The sequence below is a fragment of the Dermochelys coriacea genome, chromosome 21 (genome assembly GCF_009764565.3).
Source record: "Dermochelys coriacea isolate rDerCor1 chromosome 21, rDerCor1.pri.v4, whole genome shotgun sequence".
NCBI lineage: Eukaryota > Metazoa > Chordata > Testudines > Dermochelyidae > Dermochelys > Dermochelys coriacea.
Window position 1 is genome coordinate 1,282,772 of NC_050088.1, and position 12,132 is coordinate 1,294,903.

The 12,132-nt window shown below is 42.4% G+C and overlaps 2 protein-coding genes across 8 annotated transcripts in view; one reads left to right on the forward strand and one right to left on the reverse strand.

Annotated features, from left to right (window-relative positions):
- Positions 1-12,132, reverse strand: part of LOC119846418 — a 45,559-nt gene that overhangs the window by 27,045 nt on the left and 6,382 nt on the right. For both annotated transcript variants that reach the window (XM_043500326.1, XM_043500327.1), the window contains exon 2: positions 10,580-10,686. The gene's annotated coding sequence lies outside the window, so the exon portion shown is untranslated. The remainder of the gene's footprint in view (positions 1-10,579; positions 10,687-12,132) is intronic.
- PTPN22 (protein tyrosine phosphatase non-receptor type 22) overlaps positions 1-12,132 on the forward strand; it is a 30,840-nt gene that overhangs the window by 15,970 nt on the left and 2,738 nt on the right. For 3 of the 6 annotated variants that reach the window (XM_043500318.1, XM_043500321.1, XM_043500322.1), the window contains 10 exons: positions 68-160; positions 2,097-2,173; positions 2,789-3,582; positions 5,215-5,298; positions 5,434-5,564; positions 6,176-6,220; positions 7,867-7,894; positions 9,810-9,890; positions 10,393-10,499; positions 11,192-11,222. In XM_043500318.1, the coding sequence (XP_043356253.1) occupies positions 68-160; positions 2,097-2,173; positions 2,789-3,582; positions 5,215-5,298; positions 5,434-5,564; positions 6,176-6,220; positions 7,867-7,894; positions 9,810-9,890; positions 10,393-10,499; positions 11,192-11,222 (1,471 nt within the window). Of the gene's footprint in view, positions 1-67; positions 161-2,096; positions 2,174-2,788; positions 3,583-5,214; positions 5,299-5,433; positions 5,565-6,175; positions 6,221-7,839; positions 7,895-9,809; positions 9,891-10,392; positions 10,500-11,191; positions 11,223-12,132 lie in introns of all 6 variants that reach the window. The other 3 variants (XM_038380064.2, XM_043500319.1, XM_043500320.1) reach the window with 3 other exon arrangements.

A 12,132-nucleotide genomic window follows, 5' to 3' on the forward strand; every position in this document is an offset into this window, starting at 1 on the left:
CTGTCTGAAGTGGATGTGAGTAACAGGGATACCTGCATCTCCTGTGTTTCTTCTGTTTTCTATTTAGGAACAGTATGAGTTGGTCTACGACGCTGTGATCGAACTCTTTAAAAGACAGATTGAAATGCTCTCTGTCCAGTCAGACTCTGCTGCCACAGAGGTAAGATTTGTCCTCACAATGCATACTGCCTTTAGCTGTCCTCTTATGGCTGAGATGTGTTAGCTCAGATTCAAACTCCTCCAAGCCCTGCTGAACTGGGAAATGATTTGCAATAAAGGAATGCAGTTGCTGCTCTTGTATATTTAATGGTTATATTATGGTTGCACGAAGGGGCTCCAATCTATGTAGGTGCATGTATGGTCCCCAAAACTGTAGTATGAGAGCACCACATGCACGTTATTGCATTCATCCTCACTAACCCTCTGCAAGGGCAGAAAGATTACAGTCATACAGGAAGTCTGAGCCAGAGATTGAACCCAAATCTCCTGAATCCCAGTCAAGTGCCTTGACCCCAAGCCCAGCCTTCCCCTTCATTATGCAATCCCTATTACAGTAGCAAGATGCAGAGGAGGGCTCCGTTTGCTTTTTTGTATAATTGTTTATTATAATGAATGAATAAAGTATTGACTTTCCTCAAACTGTCAACCTCGACTGACTGATTTATTGTAGGCATCCCAGCAGAGCTGGGTCTTGAGGAGGGATCAAAAGGAGCAGAGCGTAGTGTCCTTATGGATTAGTTCAGGAAGGCTGTCCATGTTTCAGATGACAGTTTCAGAATATTCATTGGACAGGTGGGCGGTCAAACTGGCAGCATTGGCCAAATGGGATGGATGATGCGATAAGAGGCAAAAGCTAGTATTAACATGTTGCTTTGAGAGATGCCATACAGGCAGCAGCAGCTGTCAATCCAAGCTTGGGCCCTGCATTTCTTTAATTCATCTCCAATAGCTTTGACTAGAATCTAACAATATAAAAGAGATCCCACATTCCCCTGAGAAAAATCTACTTTAAGAGAACAAAACACAAATCAAAGACGTACAAAAGGTTCTGCTCCCTACAAAGTAGATACGAGCTGCGCTAGATAATGCCCATTACAGCTAACTCCTGGAAGAAGAGAGGCTAAAATGTACAGTGAAAACATACATGTAAATTCCTCAGCCACAACTTTTCAAGCCCTGTGAACTAGTTCTGATGTGGGATGAAGTGTCTGAGTCTGAAATTGTGTGGTCAAGTCATATTTGAGTTGTAACATCCCAAACAGAGTTAAACACTTCTTAATTCTGACCTTTCTTTGTTATAATTGCTTAGAGCCCTCCACCTCAAACATAGCTTGTCTGGCTGTCTGCAAACTTTCTGAAAAAAAAAAAAAATGCATTTCTAAACAGACTCAGACTGAGAAACTTCAGTTACAAGGGGGTGGAAATAGGGCTTACAATGAAAAATATCTGGCATGTTCAGCAAAGGTCTTAAGACTGACTCCACAATAAAGCCCAACTTTCAAACTGAATCCTTTAAAATATGTACCTGAGTTTGACATGCTGTAATAAATTGGTATTTGCAGAGACTTCTCAGCCAGACTTGGTTGAGCAGATTGTGGGAGTCAGCTTCCTTCTCTTGTGCTGTGGACAGTCACATGGTTAGGTGCAGATGTGAGGCCAGGTTGAGACAGAAAGCAGAGAAACACTTGAGTCCGGATGTGGTTTTATAGCTCTTGGCCAGATCTTCTCAGTTGCAGAGACCTCGCTGTCCTTTGAAAACACTTTACCAAAAGAAGGGGATGAGCGCACGTGTCAAAAGCAAAACCAACTTCCACGTAGCCAGATAGCATGTGGGTCCTAGAAGCCAGCTGCACAGACATTGCAAACTTTTTGGGGAAGAGTCTGATTCTTGTAAAAACATGTGTAATGCATCTTCCAGTAAGACAGTGTCTATTTCTGCCGTTCCTGCATTTCCATTTCCAAACAATCAATGGTAGGCAGAGGTAGTTGGCAGAGCCAATCACCAGGAATAACAAAGTGAAATGAAACCTTGTGTATTGCTTGCATGCTTCCTTGACAGTCTTGCTGCAATATGAGCTAACCTTCTCTTTCAATAGATTCAAACAAACCATCTAAGACTCCAGCCGCTTCTGAGCCCACTGGAAGAAACTTATTCTCTGACACTACCAAGCTGGTAAGGGCAGGTCTAATCTAGACACACATGGTGCAAGTGCCATGTGCCAGTGACTTCCAATTCCAGGATGAAATAACATTATGTAATCAGCTGGCGATGTGGCTGTTCTTCTAGCACTTAGATCCTGTGTGTGTCTATAGAGAATGGTCATAATAAGCACACACAAAACACTGAAACAAAAATAGAGACTTTTTTCAGGAGACAGGGACGTGGTAATTGCCTACAAAGATTCAGGTACCAAATGTCCATTTTATATGGGTCTCTTTTTCAATATATTTTAGAAGGAAGATTGATTTTGATTTGCATCTTCTGTTTTGACTAGAAAAGCACTTACTTTGCTGTTTGGTAAAACTCACCCATGCAGAGGGGCTGGCATAGGCTTATTCATGCCTTAAGCCCTCAAAGTAGGGCTCAATCATGACTTCATTGGTCCACAAGCATTGTGTTGGCTCACTGTACAGGATGAGCTTCCCCTTAAAAACATGGCAAGGACTGTTGGGGACTTGCTCTTGTATGGACATGGGGGTTAAAACACAGTGGAGCTCTGCTTATATAGTAATGGGGATTTCTGAGCAGTAAATAGTTCTGCTCTCATATAATTGTACTTTATTGCAGTTCAGCACGAGGGGAACAGGAGCTACATCAACGTTCTGATCATATGGTACAAGGAGAAATATCACTGACTGATGCGTCGAGCTGTAGGCCCTCAACAGTACATGACAACTCTGGGCACAGTGTTCCTCCCATTAGACAAGCCCTTTCTTCTGGGGCCTTGAACTTCAGCAGCAGCAAGAATGCAGGTGCCGCTGTGAAATGGGACACTCTGCTGTCTGGGGAACCACTCCAGAAACATCACAGCTTAGACTTGAGCAGCATTGTTTCTGAGGCGCTTCCTCTGAACCTGAAATCTACAGCTGCATGTAGGGGAAACCCTTGTGTCAAGGCCCCATTAATACAAACCAAATCAACTCCCTTTGAGTTACTGCAACAGAGAGACACCCGGGAACTGGATGGAGGGGATGCAGTACCCTCTTTGGACCCCTGGCTACCAAACTCCTGCAGTTCTGTGGGCTTTGAGGTTAAGAGGCAGACAGACTTTTCTTCTGTTGAACTGAACCATTCAAGCAGACTAGTAGACGCTGCCCCGCGGCACATGAGCAGTGGCCCACATCCTTCCTCACATTGTTGCTCGGCGGAAGACCCTTACTTTTCTTCACTCTCTTCAGATGATCCAGGATCCCCGATGTTTATTGACTACTTTTCAGAGCTGTATGAAACAGTTTCCCTTTCTTTCCCTGCTGCAACTTCCACAATCCAGGCCTTGGATTCTACCAATGCCAGTCCTCCAGTGACAACATCTCTGTCCCAGCATGTTCACCCACTGGATGGTAGGCAGGCATCCTCGCAGAGAAAGCTGTGTGACATTGTTGCCAGCTGAGCTCACTTATTCTGGGATCTTACCCTGTGGTGTGTGATACCTTTTTGAAATTCACATAGGACTTTCCTGCAGCCTGTTCTGTTTCCAAATCCAGAACTCCCACTCAGTTGGACAAAAAGAAAAGGAGTACTTGTGGCACCTTAGAGACTAACAAATTTATTGAGCATAAGCTTTCGTGAGCTACAGCTCACTTCACTTCAGCTGTAGCTCACGAAAGCTTATGCTCTAATAAATTTGTTAGTCTCTAAGGTGCCACAAGTACTCCTTTTCTTTTTGCGGATACAGACTAACACGGCTGCTACTCTGAAACCTGTCAGTTGGACAAAGGACTCAAATGTTCCTTCTGACTTCAGTAGAAACCACAACCATAGAGTGGAGGGTAGAACTGGGCTTCAAACTGTTGATTCTGCCTCAGTTTTCCATAGAAATTGCCATCAATTTCTGGGGTAGCATGACCATCAGAATCCCTCTAATACTTCTGCTCTATGCTACCACGTCACCTCAAGCTGTGACCTCGGCAGATATAAGATAACCAAGGTTGGGTTTGATTAGTACTTGGATTGGATCACTCCACGGAAAAACAAGGGAGCTGTCGGAAGTGGTTTTAGTGACTCCTCTAAGGATCCCTTCCCTCAGTCATTTAAAGATTCCATAGCTCTTTCTGAAAGAATTCTGGATGGGAACCCTGGGGAAAATACTGGCTCTATTGTAGTCAGTGGCAAAACTCCCACTGAGATAAATAGGGCCAGGATTTAACTCCTGGTGTCCTGGCTGAACTTAAGACTGCAAAGTTACATTCTGCCCACATGAAGTTTACTCCACAGTTTCCATTGGGTACAGGATTGTTCTCTTCATGTCCAAGTCAATGCTATCAGTACAATATTTGTCAGTTACTTTGGAATTGCTGTAGGTGTGGAGTAAAAAAATAAATAAAACTAAAACCATCTTTGCTCTGTTCAGGCTCTTTAGGACCCAAATGTCAAAAGTGCTCTGAGGTCCCTCCATCATTGGAAATTCTCCCCCTTTCTGTGGGATTTCAGACCCCTAATCCCTGACTGAAGATGTTATACTGGAGTTTAGGTTGGAGTAGCTACCAACACAACTGCCACCTAGTAGTAACAATGTTAATTTTAAGTTTATGCAGGTTAACATGCATAGGAACTGATCGTGCTCCACAATGGGTGTTCTGTTGCTGACACAGGTGAAAGCAGGCACACAGTTTTATAATTATCTAGAGCAAGTGGAAATCGTATTGGAATACACCTAGATTTTTAAAAATAAAGTTTTAGAAGATTTTGATCACAATCTATGGTGCCTGGTTGGGTAACAGCAGCCAGGGCTCAAGATGGATGGGATTCAAGCTCTGTGGATTGCTTATGGGGGTATCCCTTACAGCCTGGGAAAACGGGGATGATTTTTTTCTTGGTGGAAGATAGATTGTCAACAATTGGTTTATATTAGATGTTTGAGGTGGACTAAATGACTTGGGTGTGTCAGTTCTCAAGGCTACACAGCTTTATAAAGACCCTTCTTAGTTGTGTATTGTGGTAATGGTAGGACTGTCCAAAGAAATCCAAATAACTGTCCCTGTTTCTTTAATTAGGAGCTTCTCCAGATCCAGACGATGATGTTCCTCCCCCTCTGCCTGAGCGAACCCCAGAGTCCTTTATTGTGGCCAATGAAATTGGTAAGTGCAAATACTGAAGTGCTGAGGTGACAGTTCTGATGATTTGCTCAATGCTTGAGTCACAGCATCCAACAACGAATTACTTGGGGTACCCAGAAAGTGAAAAAAATCCCTCTTGCATTTAATTCTTTCCAGGTCAACCTCCACTGGCAATGTCAAACCACCAACCTGTACCAAGAAATATAAACATTGGAACCTCTTCAGAATGGAGTGGGGTGTCTCAGCCAAAGATATTTGATGACTCAGTAAGACTGAGGCCAAGTAAGGTAACTAAAGTGATGTTTTTATCTCTTCTACAGCAATATTGCTATGCAGATCCCCATGTAATGCTCCCTGCTTCTGCAAGAAATACACCAGTCTGGATGGCATGTGCTTTTCTTAAACTACTGCAGATTTCAGATTCAGAGTTCAATCTTCAGAAGTGATCTCAGTTGAGGGTGTCATGACAGACTACTAGGGTAGTAGCCAATGTGGTTTAAGAGAAAACAGAAGTACCACTAGCCCCCACATTAATGCCTACAATCATAAGGGCCAAAATATATTCCAGAGTTTCACCGGGGATGGGGAGAGGAGACAGTGCAGAGGGAGACATGAGTCACTCAGTCACTGTGTAGCCATCCCATCAGCATGAAAGCAGTGAACTGGGATCCTATATTAATGCAGCTAACATAGAAAGATGTTTAAAAATATACCCAGCAGCAACCTGTAATGCAATAGATGTGAAGTGGTAAACAAAGACTATCAGGAAATGAGGAAACTTAGTTACGAACAAATATTTGGAGATTGCCCTTTTGTATTACAAGCATAAATAATGATGAACCTGCCTAACCTATTGAAAATAATAATGTTCATTTATATAGCACCATTCTTCCTGCAGGATCCCAAAGCTCTCTACAAGAGTGCATCTTCACTAGGAAAAAAGGTGTGTTTTTAACTTGAGATAGATAACACAAGGTAAAGTAGCTAGTAGTTTTCACATGAGTTCACAAGTCAAGGTAAAGACAACTGGGGAGCCTAGGATTTACTTTAACCTGTTAACTTGCGTTAAAACAACCAATTTCCCTAGTCTTCACTAGGACTTAATCTTGAGTTAGCTAACTTGAGATGAACACACACTTCAAGTGTCTACATGGGTGTCACTAACTCACCCCTGAAATGCAGCTAATTCTGGAGTGGCATAGTAGCCAAGTGAAGAATAACTTATCTGAAACTGCAGGGGGAATTTAGGAAAGTGGAATGTGATGAAATTTTTACTTTTACTTTACTATTAATTAACCCCCTTGTGAAAAGTGCTCTAGGATATTTAATGACATAAGTGACCCGAGCCGCCAGTTTTACATCTGTCTTGGTATTTATGGGGTCCCCTCATGGGTGGCTGGTATAATAGGCCTGGGGAGACTGCTGTGGCCGCCAGACCCCTGGTTGTGGGGTTTGGCAGCAAAGTTTTAGCTTTATTATGCTCCATGCAGGTTCTGGGGTGGCTGAGGAGGCAGTATGTGCTATTCAGCTTCTCGAGTTCATCAGTAATCTCCCTGGACTCCAGAGATTACTGATGAACCCAGGAAGTTGAGTAGCAAATAGCACCTCCTCAGCCACCCTGGAACCTGCATTGGGCATATCAAAAGCATCTTTGGGAAGAGATACTTTTCCCTGGAGCAGCTTGGGGTCTGGGGAGGAGAAGCGTGGAGTGGCTGCAGCTGGCCCAGGCACCTCCAGGCAGGTTGTGGGGAGCCTCGGGGCTTCAGCCAGCCTGTGGTTTCTCCAGCCAATGTGGGGAGGGGGGGAGGCGCTCTGGGCTTCTCGGGGCTCTAGCTGCAGAGGAGATCAGGGGTCTCGGGGTTCTGGCCACAGGGGGGAAGGGCGCAGGGGCAGAAGGGGCGAAGCTGGGGGCTAGCCTCCCTGAAGGGGGGTTCCAGCCACCACCCATGGGTGTCCCCTTCACAGTAGCATCTGAGGCACAGGTGCTACAGCGGCAGAAGAGGTTTTTCCATTGCTGTAGGAATTCTACCTCTCCATGCAACAGTAGCTAAGTCAATGGAAGCATTCTTCCATCGACCTAGCTGCATCTACACTGGGGGTTAGGTCTGCATAGCTATGGTGCTCGGGCATGTGGATTTTTCCTACCCAAGTGCCATAGCTATGTCAACCTAAGTTTGAAGTGTAGACCAGGCTTGAGTCCTTTCCAACCATGAATGAATTTATTCTCTCAGCTCCCATATGAGATGGGAAAATATTGTTGCCCCCATTTTAGAGATGAGGACCAGAGACCGACAGAGTTAGTGACTTGCCTAGGGTCACACAGGGAGACTGCAGAAGAACCATGAATTGAACCCCCCAGCCAGTGTCTTAACCACAAGATCATCCTTCCTCTGAAACAAAGATTCAATTAATAACAAGAATATAAGAAATATAGAACTCATCTTCCATTACATTAGTAGGAGGTGTATGTATGTGGGTGTTTCAGTGCTTGTAACATCATTTCCTGTTCATTGCCTACGTGCTCACAATATAAAGATTCGCATTTGGCTTTTGGAATTTCAAGTATTTTCCTTTTTTGTTTGTTTCCAGAGTGTGAAGCTCCGGAGCTCCAGCTCAGGTACAGTTTATCTTGATGTTACGGTCACTGAGTCCATTGAGATTTCTGTCTGTTTGGTAGTTAACTCAATAGTGTACTGTAACTGTACCAAACTGTACTTTGTAAAAGTCCCTAGGCTCCATGCCCAGAGGAACAACTTTGTTGTACACATGACGAACTAGTGCATCAACCAAGCTAGTGTTAGTTTTTTATATCTCCTAATCACCTGGTATCCTTTTGTGCTACTGTTTCTTTCAGTCTTATCAGGCAAACCAGTTGTCATTGTTTCCTTCTCAGAGTGTTTATTGCCTTGGGAACATTCTCTGCCATTCTCTTGGGAATGGGCACTTGGAAATTCTCTTGGGAAGGATTGTAGATTTATACTGATTGCATTACTGTGGTCACCACAGGGGATGTCAGCCCAGTCCAGCTCAGCAAGCTGATACGGGAACTGGACTGGATAAGCCACACTGAGAATGCTACACTCAAGGCAGACTGCAAGGAATAGGGCACACAATCATCAAAACTGGCAGTTTATTCTATAATTAGATTCACCAAGCCAGTAACAAAACAGCTTCTATAATAACATGTTGGTCACCAAGAAGCCAAATAGTCCCTTTTAAGCATTCTCGCCCTTGACTTCCATCCAGATAGTTAAGTCTAATACAGTGAGTGAGTGGTTACTGAAAACCTGATTCACCATTATGTGAAAAGAAAAGGAGTACTTGTGGCACCTTAGAGACTAACAAATTTATTAGAGCATAAGCTTTAATGCATCCGATGAAGTGAGCTGTAGCTCACGAAAGCTTATGCTCTAATAAATTTGTTAGTCTCTAAGGTGCCACAAGTACTCCTTTTCTTTTTGCAAATACAGACTAACACGGCTGCTACTCTGAAACCATTATGTGAGGTTCACCAGTTCCAAAGGACCGGACATTGATTCCCAGGTCTCAGAGACTCTGAGAGTCTCAGATCTTACCTAATAATCATGCTGATGCCAACCCTTTTGTAACTAAAACTAAAGGCTTCATAATAAAAAGAAAAGAAATGCAAAAGGTTAAAAGATCAATATACATACAAATATGTGTAAAGATCTTAGGTCAGTTTCATAGCAGAGAAGGTAAGGCTGCTGATTTGTAAAAGTCTTTCTGGAATCAATTTAAAAGATTATAATCCAATAGGCTGACAATCCAGGTATAGCATCTGCTGAAGCTCTTCCATAAGAATTTCCAGGTAAATCCGGAAACCTCAGTTTTATGGCTTAAACCTTCCCTGTTAAAGTTTAAGCAGAACTGAGATTAAAAGGATTAGGCCTGAAGCTTCCTTTATAGTTCTTTAGCAAGCTGATAAGACTCCTCACAGCAATTGTCACAGCAAGACCTTCCCCCAATGAATAATAGGCAGTGCAGACTTTTGCTCTGAAGCGAATCTATTTCCTAAGCATACACAGGTAAACCAGTTGCATTCATTCCATAAAACAATTACCCAGTAGTTCATTATAGCATAGATAGTTAAGCTGAAGACAATGTAAATAGTATTAGTTTCCTGCATTATCTTGCATCTTTGATCTTAAGGTTTACTGAACCATCTGCATGCCGAATATAATGCAATTAAGACATGAAAGGGAATTAGCATCTACAAACTAATCTGGTTACATTGTTAAACTTCTAACAAGATACAGATAAACACAAGCAAATACACTTAGCATCTATCCTTGATTTCTATTACTGCAAATAAATGTGTTAATGATTGCTGGTCTCATACATCTCCTTGAAATTCACATATAAGTACTTTGTCTTTGTTACATTTCAATGCCTCTTAAGTTGTCATGTGTCATACCCAAGTTGACCAGTCTGACCATGTCACAAAGGATTTAAAAAAGCTAATAAACTGTATTGTTTTGTTTCCCTTGCTTGTGTCACACTTGATATCTCAGAGAAACAACGGGATCGCTCTTCCTCCCCTCCTCCGCTTCCTGAAAGAACCCCTGAGTCATTCTTTCTTGCCAATGAGGAGAGTAAGTAGTAATGTCTTCTTCACTTGTAACAGAGATTTAGCACAATAATTTCAGTTAAAGGATTAACTGAAGGAAACAAGACCAGGTATCCAAGCAAATAAAATCTCCTCTCTGGAAAAACCTGTAGCTAACTGAATAAAGACGATTCCAGAAATCAGAGATGGAAGAGTCTTGGAGTTCCTCTCTAATCATACCCTGTCCCCCACTCCTTGCTAGTTGTACTTCACAGTGTATTCTTGGTCTACCTTTAAATATCCCACATAATGGTGCTTCCGCTACTTCTCTTAGGAGAATATAATGGATGTAAAAAAAAAATGGCAACTAGGAGATTTGCTCGGCAGATTACAAACAAAATGGCAAAACATATAAAAAAAAAAACCACCTCTTTCAAGAATTGCTGCATAAAGAGACTGTAAATATAACGCACAGAATGCTTAGAAATGAAGCAGGAGAATGTGCATGTGGTCTTCTGGAAATGTTTTGCTGTGTGTTGTTTTCCTAGGTCTGCAACCTACTGTGAGGACTTCCACTAGCAACCCTGGGGACGCGGGAAATAAAGCTTCTGAAGAGTCATCAAAAGAGTCTGTGAAATGCTTCAAGAGGAGTAAGGTAAAGATATCTGAGAGAGAAAAAGGAAGGAAAGACAGCTCCAGCTTTCTAGCAGCGGTAGCTGTTGTTTTATCACTAACCTCATGTAGATGACAGGAGAAAAAGAGTCCTGGGTTTGAGACTGCTTGTATTTATGACAAGAGAATGTGTTCAGGCAGTATATTCTGTGGTGACACTGCAAACAGAGCTGCAGGAAAGAAGAAAAGATTCACAGTTGCACAACAGGAACAAAAGCAATCTCTGTCGAGCTATGTAACTGGCTGCCTAACTGCGATCAATTCTCCATGTACCATGCCAACTCTTCTCAGAAAAGCTGCTCACCTAGGGCCTCAACTCCCAGTTAAGGGACAGACTCCACTCCTCAACAATCCCCATCTCAGGTGCTAGTCTAGGGAAGGCCCTCATTTAGCCTTTGAATGTGTTTGCTGCAGGGAAGAGTTATTGAGAAAAGTATAGCTTGAACAGCTCTAACTGTACACTCTGGGAAGTTTTCATTTTGGCTGAGGTAAGCCGGCAAACAAAGGAAACTGCAGGATTCTGCTCTTGTGACATGATATATGCATGCTATTTTGCATGGTGGTTCAGCAGTGAATTCTCTTCACCAGTAGGCACTGATCTCCAGCTTGATGCAAATGGTTCTCTCGACAACAAAATCTTTAATTTAAAAACTTTTTTTTTTTTTTTTTTTACAGAGCTTGAAAATTTTACGTAACATGAAAAAGAGTAAGTCTCTTATCATCAACAAGTCTTTCTGTCTAGTGGGGTGTATGTAATGTAGCAAACAGATCTGTTACTTTTTTAGGACCTGAACCGGCAAGATGCCGAGGCTCCTTTATTCCTATTGCTCTTGATTGGAGCTGAGGGTACTCACCAATTAATTGGATGAATAATCTGTTGCTCTTCTTTAATACCTTTCTTTTGGACATCTCAACGCACTTAACAGACTGAATTACTTAAAGATCTATATGTCTCAATGGAGCCATTATTGCTAATGGGCTCACTCAAGATCAAGGTTGCTAGTGTATATGAAATCTGCGTTGGCCTGTCATCCCACTTCCTGTGCATAGAAATTAATCAATCTTTTGACTTGTTTTGCCCAGCCTTTCCCATGCATTCTGAGGTACTGTCATATGAAAAGTGTTACCTAAAACTGCAGGCATCCTAACATTTGATCCATCTACTTTTAAATTAGTCACAGCCAAAAACATATTGTAAAACAAATGTGTTGATTTAATGTAATAGCAAAGCATTTACCTGTAGCAGAATTAAGAGTATTATTAGTATTTATATTATCAGTTCATTTGCCACCATTTGGAGGACTGGAGTAGGGTCTGATCATATACTATTCCTCCAAAAGTAATTCTATCAAAAACAATGTGACAGCTTGTGTAAGTAAGGTTCTGCAAGATCAGGCTCCATATCCACAGGGATATTCTCTTACTGAGCACTGGTTATGATGGACAGTTCTCTAACTGCAGCTGCCAAGACAGTCTGTCATTCACAATGCTATGTTATCCCATTATGATGGGCACTCCTAGTCCAGATCCTGGTCCCTGTTCCATTTGCTTTCCATCACTCTAGTAGCACAAAGCAGGTGAAAAACTGCCTTAACAAACTGGTTGTGGATTTCCTC